Here is a 13,842-nt window from a genome sequence, read left to right on the forward strand (position 1 = left end):
AGCTGGCGACTGACTGAGCAGAGCACAGGGGCAGTGAGGAGGCGCCGCGGAGCCTGCGGGTCCTGAGTTGACAGATACACTGCGGAGCCCGGACTGCGAGTGAACGGGCAGGCGAGTGCAGGGCGCAGCCATGATCACCTCAGCGGGTGAGTGCGACCGCAGCGGGCGCCGAAAGGGAGGAGCCGCCATGCCGGCTTTTAGCTGAGTCAGGGCCGGTGACTGGGCACCTCCCGGTGGAGCGCCGGCCTGTGCGGCCGCTGGCTGCCCAAGGCCCAGTCCCGGGCCGGGGACTGGCAGTCCGTCCGGACCTCTCTGCCCTGGGACCCCGCCGGGCTCGGGGGAATCGCACCAGGTCGCCCGCCTCGGCATCCCTCCCGCCACACCCCCGTGCCCGGACCCGAGGTGCTCCCTGGGTCCTTCTCGGGTCCCGAGGAGTTTTCCTTCGTTCGAATCCTCCCGAAATGGACCACGTGGGGCGTCGCATCCCAGTCCTTACTCGCAGGTGGTTGGGACGGACGACCCCCGGTGCGGCCGGACGGCGAAGCAGTCTTCCCCTGGCCCTGGCTCAGGCCGGTGCTCCTTAGAGTGGAACCTGGAGCTGGATTCCAGGCGGGTCGGTCTGGGCCTACGGCGAGGTGTTCGGCGAAAGCACCCAGAGAACTTCTGTGCTGGGTGGAGCAGCTTTATGCTGAGAAGCAAGCTCTGGGTTTTTGAGGCTAAATGCTCAGTAAATACTCTGCATTGCAGAAAGAACTGGGCGTGCAGAGCAGGTGTCGTCCGCTCACCTGACCATCGTACCCGTAGATTCCTGTAATGACGCTAGAGACGGGATCTAGGGGGGCCTTAAACGCCCTCACGGCGGATTGTTTCAGTTAGCGCTGTCCACAGCCTTGGTGCCTTTTTTTTTTTTTTTTCTTGCCTGCCTTCCCTTTTCTCATCCTGTTTTCCTCCACGCTTGTCCCACAAATATTTCGTTGTAAACAACTGGTGGCCAGAAGACAGTAACTTGTACTTGGATGGAGCTCCAGACCATCTTCTTACGAGCATTGCTTAAGAAATTGGCGGAGATGCTGGGCGATCGAGGTTATTTTCAAAGATTGGAAGAGCTGTCACCTGTACTGGGAGGGGAATTTTAGCTCAATAAAAGGGAGAGCTTTACCAGCCAGAGCTGTCTACGGATAAAATGAGCACCGGGTATCTTGCCCCCTGCAAATGAAGACCTCGTTCTATCTCAGATCCACCCGTTGCCACCTCTTAGCCCGGGCCTGGGCTCATCCCTGGCCTGGGTTCCCGCAGCAGCCTTAAGCCTCTTGTTTTCCCACCATTACGTCCATACAGTCCATTCTTGTCGTAGTCAGAGTCTTCTTTTTAAAACTTTAATCTCGTAATATCATTACTTTGCTTTAAATCCTCTAGTGCTTTCCATTGTGTTTAAAGTCCAGGCTCTTAACCAAAGACCTCATGATGATTTCTGCCTTGGTTTTTAAAAAATATTGTATTATTTATTTATTTTTGTGGTGTTTTTTTTAATTATTTTTTTAATCCTCACCCATGGATATTTTTCCATTGATTGTTAGAGAGTGGAAGAGAGAGGGAAAGACAGAGAGAAACATCGATGCAAGAGAGACACATGGATTGGTTGCCTCCTGCACAGGGAGGTAGGGTCCCGGCCAGGGAGGATCCTGAAACCAAGGTACATGTCCTGGGACCCTTCGGTCTGCAGACTGACGCTCTGTCCCCTGAGCCAAACCGGCGAGGGCTTCTGCCTTGTTTTGTCCTACTCTCTTCCTCACTCCCTACACCTTAATCATACAGGTATTCCCTCTGGGCCTGGAATATGTCCGTTTCTCTCCTACTGCAGGGTCCCTGCACATTCTGTTCCTTCTTTCTAGACTCCTGTTCCTCAACTTCTCCTTAGCTTCTCAGTCTTTAGTCTCAGCTCAAATGTTAGTCTTTCCTGCTCATTTTATTTTATTTTTTTAAAGGTAAGTCAAATCAGTAAGCTTTTTTAAATATATATTTTATTGATTTTTTTTACAGAGAGGAAGGGAGAGGGATAGAGAGTTAGAAACATCAGTGAGAGAGAAACATCGATCAGCTGCCTCCTGCACACCCTACTGGGGATGTGCCCGCAACCAAGGTATATGCCCTTGACCGGAATCGAACCTGGGACCCTTGAGTCCGCAGGCCGACGCTCTGTCCACTGAGCCAAACCGCTTAGGGCTTTCCTGCTCATTTTATTAAAACATGCTGCCTTTCTCCCCCTTGCTGTCCCCTCCCTTTATCACAGTCCTGTTAATTACTTTGTTTACTTGTCTGATTACTGTCTTTCTTTCTGGTAGGATTTTGGGCGGGAAACTAACGTTGCCTAGCAGTTGGCTGAAGTTCAAAAGTATGCCCAGAATGAATAAATCAACCCCTAGAGCAGGGGTGGGCAACCTTTTTGTGAGTGTGTGCCAAAACCAGCAAAATCTCTGACTCAAAAATTCTTCTGCGTGCCAACCCTAATTTTTTGAGAACATGTTACGCCTACTTGATATCTCTTAAGGTGTACGTATGTGAAGAACCTTGAAGAAATAATAAAATTCATTCGAGCGACAAAAACACAGTATATGATGATGAAAAATACGTTTATTTTTTAATGTATACATGTACACTGATAGTCCGACAGAAAATTTTATGACTCCGTTTGATATTATCAGTGGGACTTTTGCTGCTGCATCACTGATGACAGAGATTTTACATCAGGTTTATATTTCGTGATCTTCAGAGATATGCACAAGCTACTACTTTCATCCGTCAGGCTACTCCTATTACGAGACTTAACAAAATTCATCACTGAGAACAAAGATTCACAAGCATATGTGGATGAAACCAAAACACTGGTCGGATCTAGGAAGACAGGGAGAGTTAAGGCAGAGGCATAGAAATTGCTCTTCCGCCCTAACCGGTTTGGCTCAGTGGGTAGAGCATCGGCCTGCAGACTCAAGGGTCCCAGGTTCGATTACGGTCAAGGGCATGTACCTTGGTTGTGGGCACATACCCAGTAGGGAGTGTGCAGGAGGTAGCTGATCGATGTTTCTCTCTCATTGATGTTTCTAACTCTATCCCTCTCCCTTCCTCTCTGTAAAAAATCAATAAAATATATTTAAAAAAAGAAAAAAGAAATTGCTCTTCTCCTCTCTCGTCAATCCATGTCTATGGTCTTTTAAGATAACTTGTTATGTAAAATTATTTATTTATTTTTGTTTGTTTAAAATATATTTTATTGATTTTTTACAGAGAGGAAGGGAGAGTGATAGAGAGTTAGAAACATCGATGAGAGAGAAACATCGATCAGCTGCCTCCTGCACACTCCCCACTGGGGATGTGCCCGCAACCCAGGTACATGCCCTTGACCGGAATCGAACCTGGGACCCTTGAGTCCGCAGGCCGATGCTCTATCCACTGGGCCAAACCGGTTAGGGCGATATTTATTTATCTAAGATGCACCTACACTGAATTTATCTGAAAAATAAGAAAGTCGATATTAAGAAAAAAATTGTAAATGGAAGATTATAGGAGGGTTTTGCGTGCCAGCAAAAGTTACTGGCGTGCCATGTTTGGCACGCGTGCCAGGGGTTGCCCACCCCTGCCCTAGAGTGTTTGAAATAGAGACAGAAAGGATTGATGGGAATATAATACAGATAATTTAAACCTATCAGGTGTGGCAGGAGTAATGATTTTTAGGTCCTACCCTGAGACTGACGATACTATAGGGTGTATTTGTTACTATCACTTGTTACGTATACTGGGTTACATACCAGCTTCTGCTCCAAATCTTTTGTCACCCTGTTTCACATCAGTTGGCTCACATTGGCTTAGGGTCTGTCCCAGGTACCATACCAGCTCTGGTGTGGATTAGTCACTTCATTCATTCATTTATCCACTAGGCACTGAGAACACAGTAGTGAATAAGAGGTCAACATATATGCTAAGTTTTTCAGGAGACCTGACAAAGAAAGGGAGTGGAGAGGTAGAGATAGGTGTTTGCTGGAGGGAGATGTGAGATTGAGTGGGGTTTGGGATTGTGATTTTTAACAACATGGGCACATAAAAGAAAACTTGGCTAAAATGTTTTAAAACGAATCTCCCACTCCTCTTTCCCCTTTCTCATCCCTAGAGGCAATCATTTTCAACTTTTAAGCCATTTCCTGTTACAAGATTTTTTAGCATCCTTAATCTTTCCCATCCCCTGCTTCCTCTCCCCCTCTAGAGGAGAGTGCTGTTTTGTTTTTAAGATGGAAAATATTCATGTGTGGAGTGTAGAGTATTTGATTTAGGTGTGTTCTGCAGACAATGGTTTTATTTCTAAGCCAGGACAACTGTGTAACAACTTAATCAGAAGTGAAATCAGTCAGCAGAGTATAGGAAAATCTGTCTCCTCTTTTGGTAAAAGCAATTCAAAACACACTATTGATTGATGATAGGAATGGGGTAGCCTTTTTAGTATTTTGATGATCTGCTCTACATTTAAAGAATTCTTGTTTATCAGCTATTCCATATCATGGATTTGCAATAACCCCCCCCCCCCCCCCCCCCCCACACACACACACACAGACACACTGATTTCATTCTTTGACCTGTCTTCTTTCAATGCCGTCAGTTCAGTCTCTGTTCTGGACTTGTCATACCAACCTAGAAGTTCTTTTTATCTGCTTTCATACTTTTAGACTATGTAATAGTATGCCCTAGCTGGCACCATGGCATAGTTTTGTTTGCTAAATTTTTTATCCTTTTCTGTAAGGCTCTCTAAAGACTGCTGAAGCTATTTAGCAAACCTACGCTTATCAGCTAGAAATGGTTATAGTTGCCTTGACACTTTTTAATCAAATCACAACTTCAACTCAGCATTCCAGAATGATTTTTAGACCTACATGGTATCTGAGAGACAGTTTGGTTTCCTTTTACTTTATTCTAATATTCCCTTTCACATATGACTGTATTTGAAGGCGCATTTTTTTTGGAGAGGGCAGTTGCTTTCTTTACTCTCCAGTGTTAGTGCTAGCACCTCAAGGTCATATGGTGAATACTGTGCTTGGGTAGTTAAAGTCAGAATAAGTAAGATTGCTCATCATTTAGCAAAATCTAGTTTACTTGTGATACAAAGGTGAAGCCTTTATATAGGCATCTTGAAATAATTAAAATAAAAAAACTCATACTTAAAAAAGTATTCTACACTGGTGAGTTGATGACTATATAGTCCCTTCTTTTGTATATAACTATATAACTAACTGTTGGTGTATTTTGTGACTAATATTATTCTAATATTACTAGAGGCCCAGTGCACGGCATTCGTGCACTTGGGGGGGGGGCCCTCAGCCTGGCCTGCACCCTCTCACAGTTCAGGACCCCTCGGAGGGGTCATTAGCACTGCTGCAGAGGCGGGAGAGGCTCCCACCACCTCCGCTGCGCTGGCCAGCCATGAGCCCGGCTTCTGGCTGAGCGGTGCTCCCCCTGTGGGAGTGCACTGACCACCAGGGTGCAGCTCCTGTGTTGAGCATCTGGCCCCTGGTGGTCAGTGTGCATCAGTGAACAGTCTGTCCACTGTTTGGCCGATTTGCATATTAGGGTTTTATTATATAGGATAGGATATGGGAAAGTTTCCCCTTTTGCTTAGCAAATTAGGCCATTGATTTTCAAACTATAGCAAGCATCAGTATCACTAGGAGGGCTTGTGGCCCCATTGTTGGACCCCATCCCCACAATTTCTGATTCAGTAGATGTGGGATAGGGCCAAAAATTTGCATTTTTAACCAATTCCCAAGTAATGCTAATGGTATTGGTCCAGGGATCATACTTTGAAAACCACTGAATTAGGCAAACAATGTGATATATGTCGTGTTATGAGAGTTTGATAACAGTTAATTCTTAAACTTTGAAATATAAACCTTTATAGTTTTAAAGAAAAATAATAATTTCTCTATTGAAGTCACCCTTCAAAAAATACTTTTTTTCTAACTATCATATTTTTTACTAAGTTAGTTTCTCTTTTATCATATATTTCATAATCAGGATATATCTTTTGTCTTTTTTTTTTTTTTTTTGTGGGTGCTGCCATCTTTGTGACAATTTGCATATTCCCTCTTTATTAGATAGGCTATTTAAAAATTTACAAAAGTATGCAAAGGAAGGCAACATTCATTGTGAATCCCTTAACATTTAGGTGAACTTTCACATGGTATACAATTTTATGTATCTTTTGTCTTATAGCTGGAATTATTTCTCTTCTGGATGAAGAAGAACCGCAGCTTAAGGTATGAGTTGAAGGAAAATTTATTTGGCTTAGTACAAATATGGTGAAGCTCTCTGAATTTAGTGGTGTCTGTATATCTTCCATCATTTAAAATAGACATTCTTGGGGGGCGGGAGCAGCCTGGGAGAGGTCAATGGGGGGAAAAGGAGACATATGTAATACTTTCAACAATAAAATATTAAATTAAAAAAATAAAATAAAATAGCCATCCTGCCCAGCCTATACCCAGTCAGTTGAAATCTAGCCCTAGAGGACAGTGCTTTGAGAACAGCAGTTGGTTTTCCCTAGAGTTTAACAAAACTAAGGCAAATAAACCTCAGTATGGCACCTGAGCACCCCCCACACCATATATCCACACTCCTCAGTTTATCAACAACACGTAAAAATTTGTTTCTTCTGTGTCCCATATTTTAAATTTTCATTTGACAAAAATTTGGAATATAATTCAAGTGGCTCTAGACACCTGAATTCATTTACATATATATATTCAAACTAGCAACTCACGTCAACCTTGTATATTCAAAGAAGAAAAAATATTCATTATATTAAGGAATGACATTATATGGTAGTCTGATGTTTGATGATTGAAGACAAAGGAAATGTATAAACTGAAGAGAAAATATGTTGGTAAGTTTTTATATTTGTCATAGATTAATAAAAGTTTTAGTAAATATGACAATTTGGCCGTTGATTTGTTGGAAACGTTTTTAAGGAAGTGTAATGTTGAGTCTGTCTCAAAATTGAATTTTGGTTTTATCTTCTACAGGAATTTGCACTACACAAATTGAATGCAGTTGTCAATGACTTCTGGGCAGAAATTTCTGAGTCTGTAGACAAAATGTAAGAAGTTTATTTCTATAAATTGAAATAAAGTAGAACAACTTAACGTATCTATAGATGTGGATCTTGTGGTTTATATTCATTTAGAAATTTGCTGCTACTAAATTGTGGCTTGAATATTTAGATTTGGGATTTTTAAGGAAAACTAGAGTTTGAACTAAACCTATACTTCCTGTTCTTTCAGAGAAGTTTTGTATGAAGATGAAGGTTTCCGGAGTCGGCAGTTTGCAGCCTTAGTGGCATCTAAAGTATTTTATCACCTGGGAGCTTTTGAGGAGTCTCTGAATTATGCACTTGGAGCAGGTGACCTCTTCAATGTCAATGATAACTCTGAATATGTGGAGACTATTATAGGTAATTATCTTCCATGTACTAATGCTTTATCTCGTCAGCTTCTTTCTTGCTCTAGTGTATATAGCATCTTTTTTCTGAGTTATTTTTGTTGTTGCCAAATTTTATTTTAATTGAAAGTTCGTAATCTTTCTCCAGTAATTTTATGCAGGCTCTTTTAGATCTAATTTCCAATTCTGTGCTTTATTTTTTATCATAATGAACAGTGATAATAACAGCAATGATGAGGTCATCTCACAAAACATTTTAAGAATGAATCTAAAAAATGATTCTGAAACAGCTAACTTAACAGAGTTAGTTATCTCAGTGATATGGTTATCTCTAGCCCAATGAGCATACTGTTACATGAGAAACTTAAGTCAGATTATTATCAACTAGAGGCTCCCTCAGCCTGGCCTGCACCCTCTCCAATCTGGGACCGCTGGCTCCTAACTGCTCGCCTGCCTGCCTGCCTGATCGCCCCTAACTGACTCTGCCTGCCGGCCTGATCACCCCTACTTGCCCCCCTGCTGGCCTGATCGCCCCTACCTTGCCCCCCTGCTGGCCTTATCAACCCTAACTTGCTCCCCTGCCGGCCTGATTGCCCCTAACCACCTCTACCTCGGCCCCCAGCCTAAGCCGCAGTCTGGCCTCCCTCTGTGGGAGATGACCTGGCGGATCAGGGGAAGGCACCGCCCCCATTACCCCAAGGCTGCTGCCACTGCTGGTCTGAGCCTGGGCCCTTCGCAGCTGTGCCTGCCCTCCCCGCGCTGCCTTGTCCAGAAGGACATCTGGAAGGTCGTCCGGAAGGTGTCCGCCCTAATTAGCATATTATCCTTTTATTAGTTTTAATAAAAGTCCTAGTCTCCAGGGCGCTGACGCTCCGGCAGCGAGTGAGACACTGCCCCTAGTTCAGGATCTGAGGGGCCTCTCCCTGTGGAATGCACGGGAGACGGGAGACTCGGAGTTGTTGTACACTCACCTGTGTTTCACAGGAGACCACCCGCTCTGAATATCTGACTTCCTGTCTATTCCACTGTGGTCTGGGTTTCCTTGGGTGAGATTCAGGCTCAAGTTTTAGCCACATGTCAGTAGCCTGTACTGACACACCAGCCTCACTTACGAACAGGAGATATTAAAACAGCGACAGTATTTTTTTTTTAACTCTTTTACAAATTCATGTTTTATGTATTTTTTTTATGACGTGAGCTCTCTAGGAAATGTACCTCAGCCCTGCAGTTTCCTCTAAGCCTATTAACTTGGGAGCAAACTGCAGTCACTCTCATGAGTCCCCTTGGGTGTCAGCAGACGTCACTTTAAACCCTGTGATGCCACAAACAGGTCCATCGTCTCTTCAGAAGTTAGATGCATAACTTGGAGCTCACTGTAACCTTTGTTGATTTGCCTAACCATAAAATCTTGTTGCTATTTAAAAAAATAAAAATTCTTTGCTTCCCCTGAAGTTATAGATCCGTTAACATGGGTCATCTAGTAGACAGCAATTCCTCTTTTTTAAAATATTTTTTTATTGATTTCAGAGAGGAAGGGGGAGAGAGAGAGAGAAACATCAATGATGTGAGAGAATCATTGATTGGCTGCCTCCTGCCCCCTACCCCCTACCAGGGACCAAACCTGCAACCTTGGCATGTGCCCCAACTGGGAATCAAACCATGACCTCCTGGTTCATAGTCAACACTCAACCACAGACCCACACCAGCCAGGCTCAACAGTAGTTCTTTATGGTAGTTCAAATCATTTCTGTTTCCTGGGGCTATAGTTTCCAACTGTCCTTGTAGCCTTTCTTCTCTTTAAAGGAGATAGCGACAAGGCAATGAATTATACTAGTAGAGAGAGTACTATTGCATATGTCAGTCAAAATGGGTGGCTGTCTTCCAATATGAAGGTAGAAGAAGGCTTAGGGAAATTCTTGTTTTTGTTTTTTCCTAAAAAGTTCATGGTGTGATTGCAAAGTGGTAAAAATTGTAAACAAATTTAAGTGGGTTTTTTATTTATTTGTTTTTTTTTATTTTGTGTGTGGGGTTTTTTTTTGTTAATCCTCAGCTGAGGATATTTTTTCCATTGATTTTTAGAGAGAGTGGAAGGGACGGGGAGAGACAGAGAGAGAGAAACATTGATGTGAGAGAGACACGTCAGTTGGTTGCCTCCTACACCCATTCAGACCGTGACCAGAAATTGAGTCTACAACCAACGTACATGCCCTTGACTGGAATCGAACCCATGACCCTTCATTCCTTGGGCCGATGCTCTAACCACTGAGAAAAACTGGCTAGGTCTTAAGTGTTTTTTATCAAGTGCACCATTGGCACCCTTCAGTATGTGGCTCCATCCTCCCCTTCCACCCAAATTATTGTGAATGTGAAAGCCAACATGAATTTTTAGACTCCTGGGGTGAGGGAGTGTGAGTAGCTTCTGCCCACCTCACATTGAGACAATGACTATTTCAGTTAGTGTGCTACAATTTTGAAAATCTTTAGAATCGTCTCTAGAACCTGTGGCACAATTCAGGTCATTTCACCACTATTCTACAAAGATGATTTAGACAATGTCACTTTTCTCAAGGAGCTAATAGTTTCATTGTAAAGAAGTCTAATAATTTATTGCCATGTGATAATTGCTACAATAGGTCTTTTTTAATATCATCAATAATAGCAAGTGTTTGTTTTTTGAAAGTAAAACAGCTATTTGTAGCCAGCTCTTTTGAGTAAGTGGTTTAGTCAAGTTGTTTAATATAATTTTGGTCAAAATAAAGTAACAAGATAGAAATGTTTTCAATAATATCAGCCTTATTAAATTAATGTGTAGCCCTCCAATATAACTGTTATGAAGGGAATAATATTAATTTGAATGTATAACTTCTAGCATTTAAAAATATTGAAATGTGCTTATTACTCTACAGTCATCCCATACGTTTTTATGATTATAAATGTTGACATTGTCCTTTCTAGTAGTTTGGCCCAATTTACAAGGTGATCAGAGTTATTTTATTTTCTTCATAGCAAAATGCATTGATCACTATACCAAACAGTGCGTGGAAAATGCAGATTTGCCTGAAGGAGAAAGAAAACCAATTGATCAGAGATTGGAAGGCATTGTGAATAAAATGTTCCAGCGATGTCTGGATGATCACAAATATAAGCAAGCTATCGGCATTGCTCTGGAGACACGAAGACTGGATATCTTTGAAAAGACTATATTGGAGTCGGTGGGTAGATGATATGATTTTAGAGATTGTTTTTGGTGAGGAATCAGCAAAGGAAATTATTAAAATAGAATCTCATAGGTAGTGAAAAGAAAATCTGGTTTAGAAATAATAAGGTGCTCTTTTGCCCTAATGCTTTATTTTTATAATTTATATAAGAACCTTGGTTGTGTTTTGTGTTCACCGAATATCTACTTTTATCTTACTGTATTTATTCCTTTAAAGTCTTGCATGAGGAGGTTGAATTAATTATCCTGCCCTTTCTAAGAAGACTATATTAATACACTGCTATTTTCTTAGACTTATGACTAAAATTACAAACTGGATTTCTGGTTGGGAATATTTTGCAATAATTATGACAATTGTAAATCATCAACCAAAACGGTCAGAAAGATGCAAGACTGAGTTAAGTGGACATTGATCTGCATGTCCACTTGCTATTCTCCATTTGCGAGCTCTCTGCACTCCAGCCATTTTGACCTCCTCTCAGCTCCTAAATGTACCCTGCCTTGTTCCCCTGGCCAAAAATAATGCCTCTGCCAAAATTATTTTCCTTTTTTCTTTACCTGCTTTATTTCTGTTCAAGGTCCAGACTTCAACTCAACTGTCACTTGTTTACAGAACTTCCCATCAATTCCTGCCACCCATACTCTCCTCAATCCCTACTGCAAAGACTAGATCCAATTCTTTTGTTAATCTCTTGGAGACCTATATTTTTTTCATAGTGTTCACCACTATAGTAATTAATTGATTGTATTATTAGGCAGTTAATGTCTATCTTTATTACCAGACTATAACCTCCATAAGGACAGGTATTTTGTGCCTTGTTCACTACTGTATCCCCAAAGCCCAAAGCAATGTTGAGTAGCAGTGGTAGGATTTGTTTAAATGAGTAAATGAATGAACCACCCAATGTGATAGAATGGCCCTTGTTTTACTGTTTCATTTTTGTGTAGTTATACCCTCTCCTTGTCTTCATGTGAATAGAATGAAAATACTTGTTTTCATTTGTTCAACAAAGATTTTTTCTTTTGAGTGCCTACTACAGCGATGGCGAACCTTTTGAGCTCAGCGTGTCAGCATTTTGAAAAACCCTAACTTAACTCTGGTGCCATGTCACATATAGAAATTTTTTGATATTTGCAACCATAGTAAAACAAAGATTTATATTTTTGATATTTATTTTATATATTTAAATGCCATTTAACAAAGAAAAATCAACCAAAAAAATGAGTTCACGTGTTACCTCTGACACACGTGTCATAGGTTCGCCATCACTGGCCTACTATGTGCCAGACTATTCTAGGCATTGGAGATAACAACAAAGTTCCTACCCAAATGGAACATTGGAGGAATAGGCAGCGAGGCAAATAATTACAGAGGAACCGTAGACCTACTTTTGCCTACCCCATGCATATAATGTAAAGGGGGTGATAAATGTTTTAAAAAAGAATAAAGCAGAGTAAGAAATGCATCTTACTTTGACATCCCAGTGTACGTCTTTATATAGATAAAACTTGTTTTATGAAACAATACCTACTGTGCCTGCTTGTAACGTAATCAGATTATGATATATCTTTAAATTATTTCTTTCAGAATGATGTCTCAGGAATGCTAGCTTATAGCCTCAAGCTCTGCATGTCTTTAATGCAGAATAAACAGTTTCGGAATAAAGTACTAAGAGTTCTAGTTAAAATCTACATGAACTTGGAGAAACCCGATTTTATCAATGTTTGTCAGGTAATTACATTATATTACTTTACATTGTACTGTTGGGCTGTGCCTCACTATAATACATAATATTACATTTGATTGCATTACTATCTCAATTGATCTTCACCACAGCCCTATAAAGATATGGTATATAGTTTACATTCCTTTTTACCTGTAAGAAACTGAATCTCACAAAACTAAAAGCTTATTTTGTTATAATCTATGTATTCTTTTTCCCCCCTTTTTATTGAATTTATTAGAGTGACGCTGGTGGTTAACATAATTATAAGTTTCAGGTGCATGCTTCTACAGCACATCATCTGTACACATAATGTGTTCACCACCTCAAGTCAAGTCTTCGTCCATCATCTTTTATATCCTGCCTGTATTGTTTTTATATTTTTTAAATAATCCAAGCATTTAAGGAAATTTTGGAAATGAAGGTAAAAAAAAAAAAAGGTAGATGAAAACATAAAAATAGTATATCTATGTTGTATCATTCTAGAAAGAATTTCAAGTGTAAAATTATCTTTGGTTTCATTACCCAAACACGTATGTGTATACTTACCTCTTTTCATGTATGAATTTGCTTACACGTTTTTTAAAAATTCAGACGGTACATAAAATATTCTAAAACAAAAAATGTATCTTTTCCTTTCCTAGGTCTTTTCTCAAAGGTAATGCATAGATTAGTTTGTCCTCCACTTATTAGCACAGTGGCACTACCTTATTCTTTTCAGTGGCTACATTATATTTTATTGGCTGGAAGTGCACATGGGTTTACTTTTTAACAATTGTCATACTGTGTAAATCTTTGTAGTCTGCTTAGAGCATAACATTTTATCATACATTGTGTTTGTTAAATGTGTTCTCATTATGTGTTTTCATCCTGTATACATTTTTAAAACTTAGATTAATACATCTTTTTTTTTTTTAATATATTTTATTGATTTTTTACAGAGAGGAAGGGAGAGGGATAGAGAGTTAAAAACATCGATGAGAGAGACACATCGATCAGCTGCCTCCTGCACACCTCCTCCTGGGGATGTGCCCACAACCAAGGTACATGCCCTTGACCAGAATCGAACCTGGGACCTTTCAGTCCGCAGGCCGACGCTCTATCCACTGAGCAAAACCGGTTAGGGCAATACATCTTTTTTTAATGCTTTTAAAAAAATGTTTTTTAACCTAAGTTTGAAACAAACAGCTGGAAGAAAAATACCCACATTTGTATCACCCAAAGTCAACAACATTTTAGTGTATTTCCTTTCAGTTTTCTCTATATAGATTTTTGGAGTTTTATTTGCTTCTAAGTAGTTTTTAATACTGCATTTTAAGTAGTTTTCAAAAATTTATATAAAACAGCAGTTGTCCTCGGCCTTCTTCCTCTGTGTACTTTAGTTTTATTCCTCAGAAGGATTTTTTTTTAGCGCTTATTTCTTGT

The 13,842-nt window shown here is 40.6% G+C and overlaps 1 protein-coding gene across 1 annotated transcript in view; it reads left to right on the plus strand.

The window, feature by feature from the left end:
• Positions 1-13,842, plus strand: part of PSMD1 (proteasome 26S subunit, non-ATPase 1) — an 85,809-nt gene continuing 71,967 nt past the window's right edge. The window contains exons 1-6 of the mRNA XM_070422377.1: positions 1-146; positions 6,253-6,296; positions 7,062-7,135; positions 7,320-7,489; positions 10,483-10,688; positions 12,282-12,425. Coding sequence (XP_070278478.1) covers positions 131-146; positions 6,253-6,296; positions 7,062-7,135; positions 7,320-7,489; positions 10,483-10,688; positions 12,282-12,425 — 654 coding nt within the window. The 5' untranslated portion in view covers positions 1-130. The remainder of the gene's footprint in view (positions 147-6,252; positions 6,297-7,061; positions 7,136-7,319; positions 7,490-10,482; positions 10,689-12,281; positions 12,426-13,842) is intronic.

The sequence above is a fragment of the Myotis yumanensis genome, unplaced genomic scaffold (assembly GCF_028538775.1).
Source record: "Myotis yumanensis isolate MYYU_CA2020_CCGP unplaced genomic scaffold, mMyoYum1.0.hap1 SCAF_8, whole genome shotgun sequence".
NCBI classification, from domain to species: Eukaryota; Metazoa; Chordata; class Mammalia; order Chiroptera; family Vespertilionidae; genus Myotis; species Myotis yumanensis.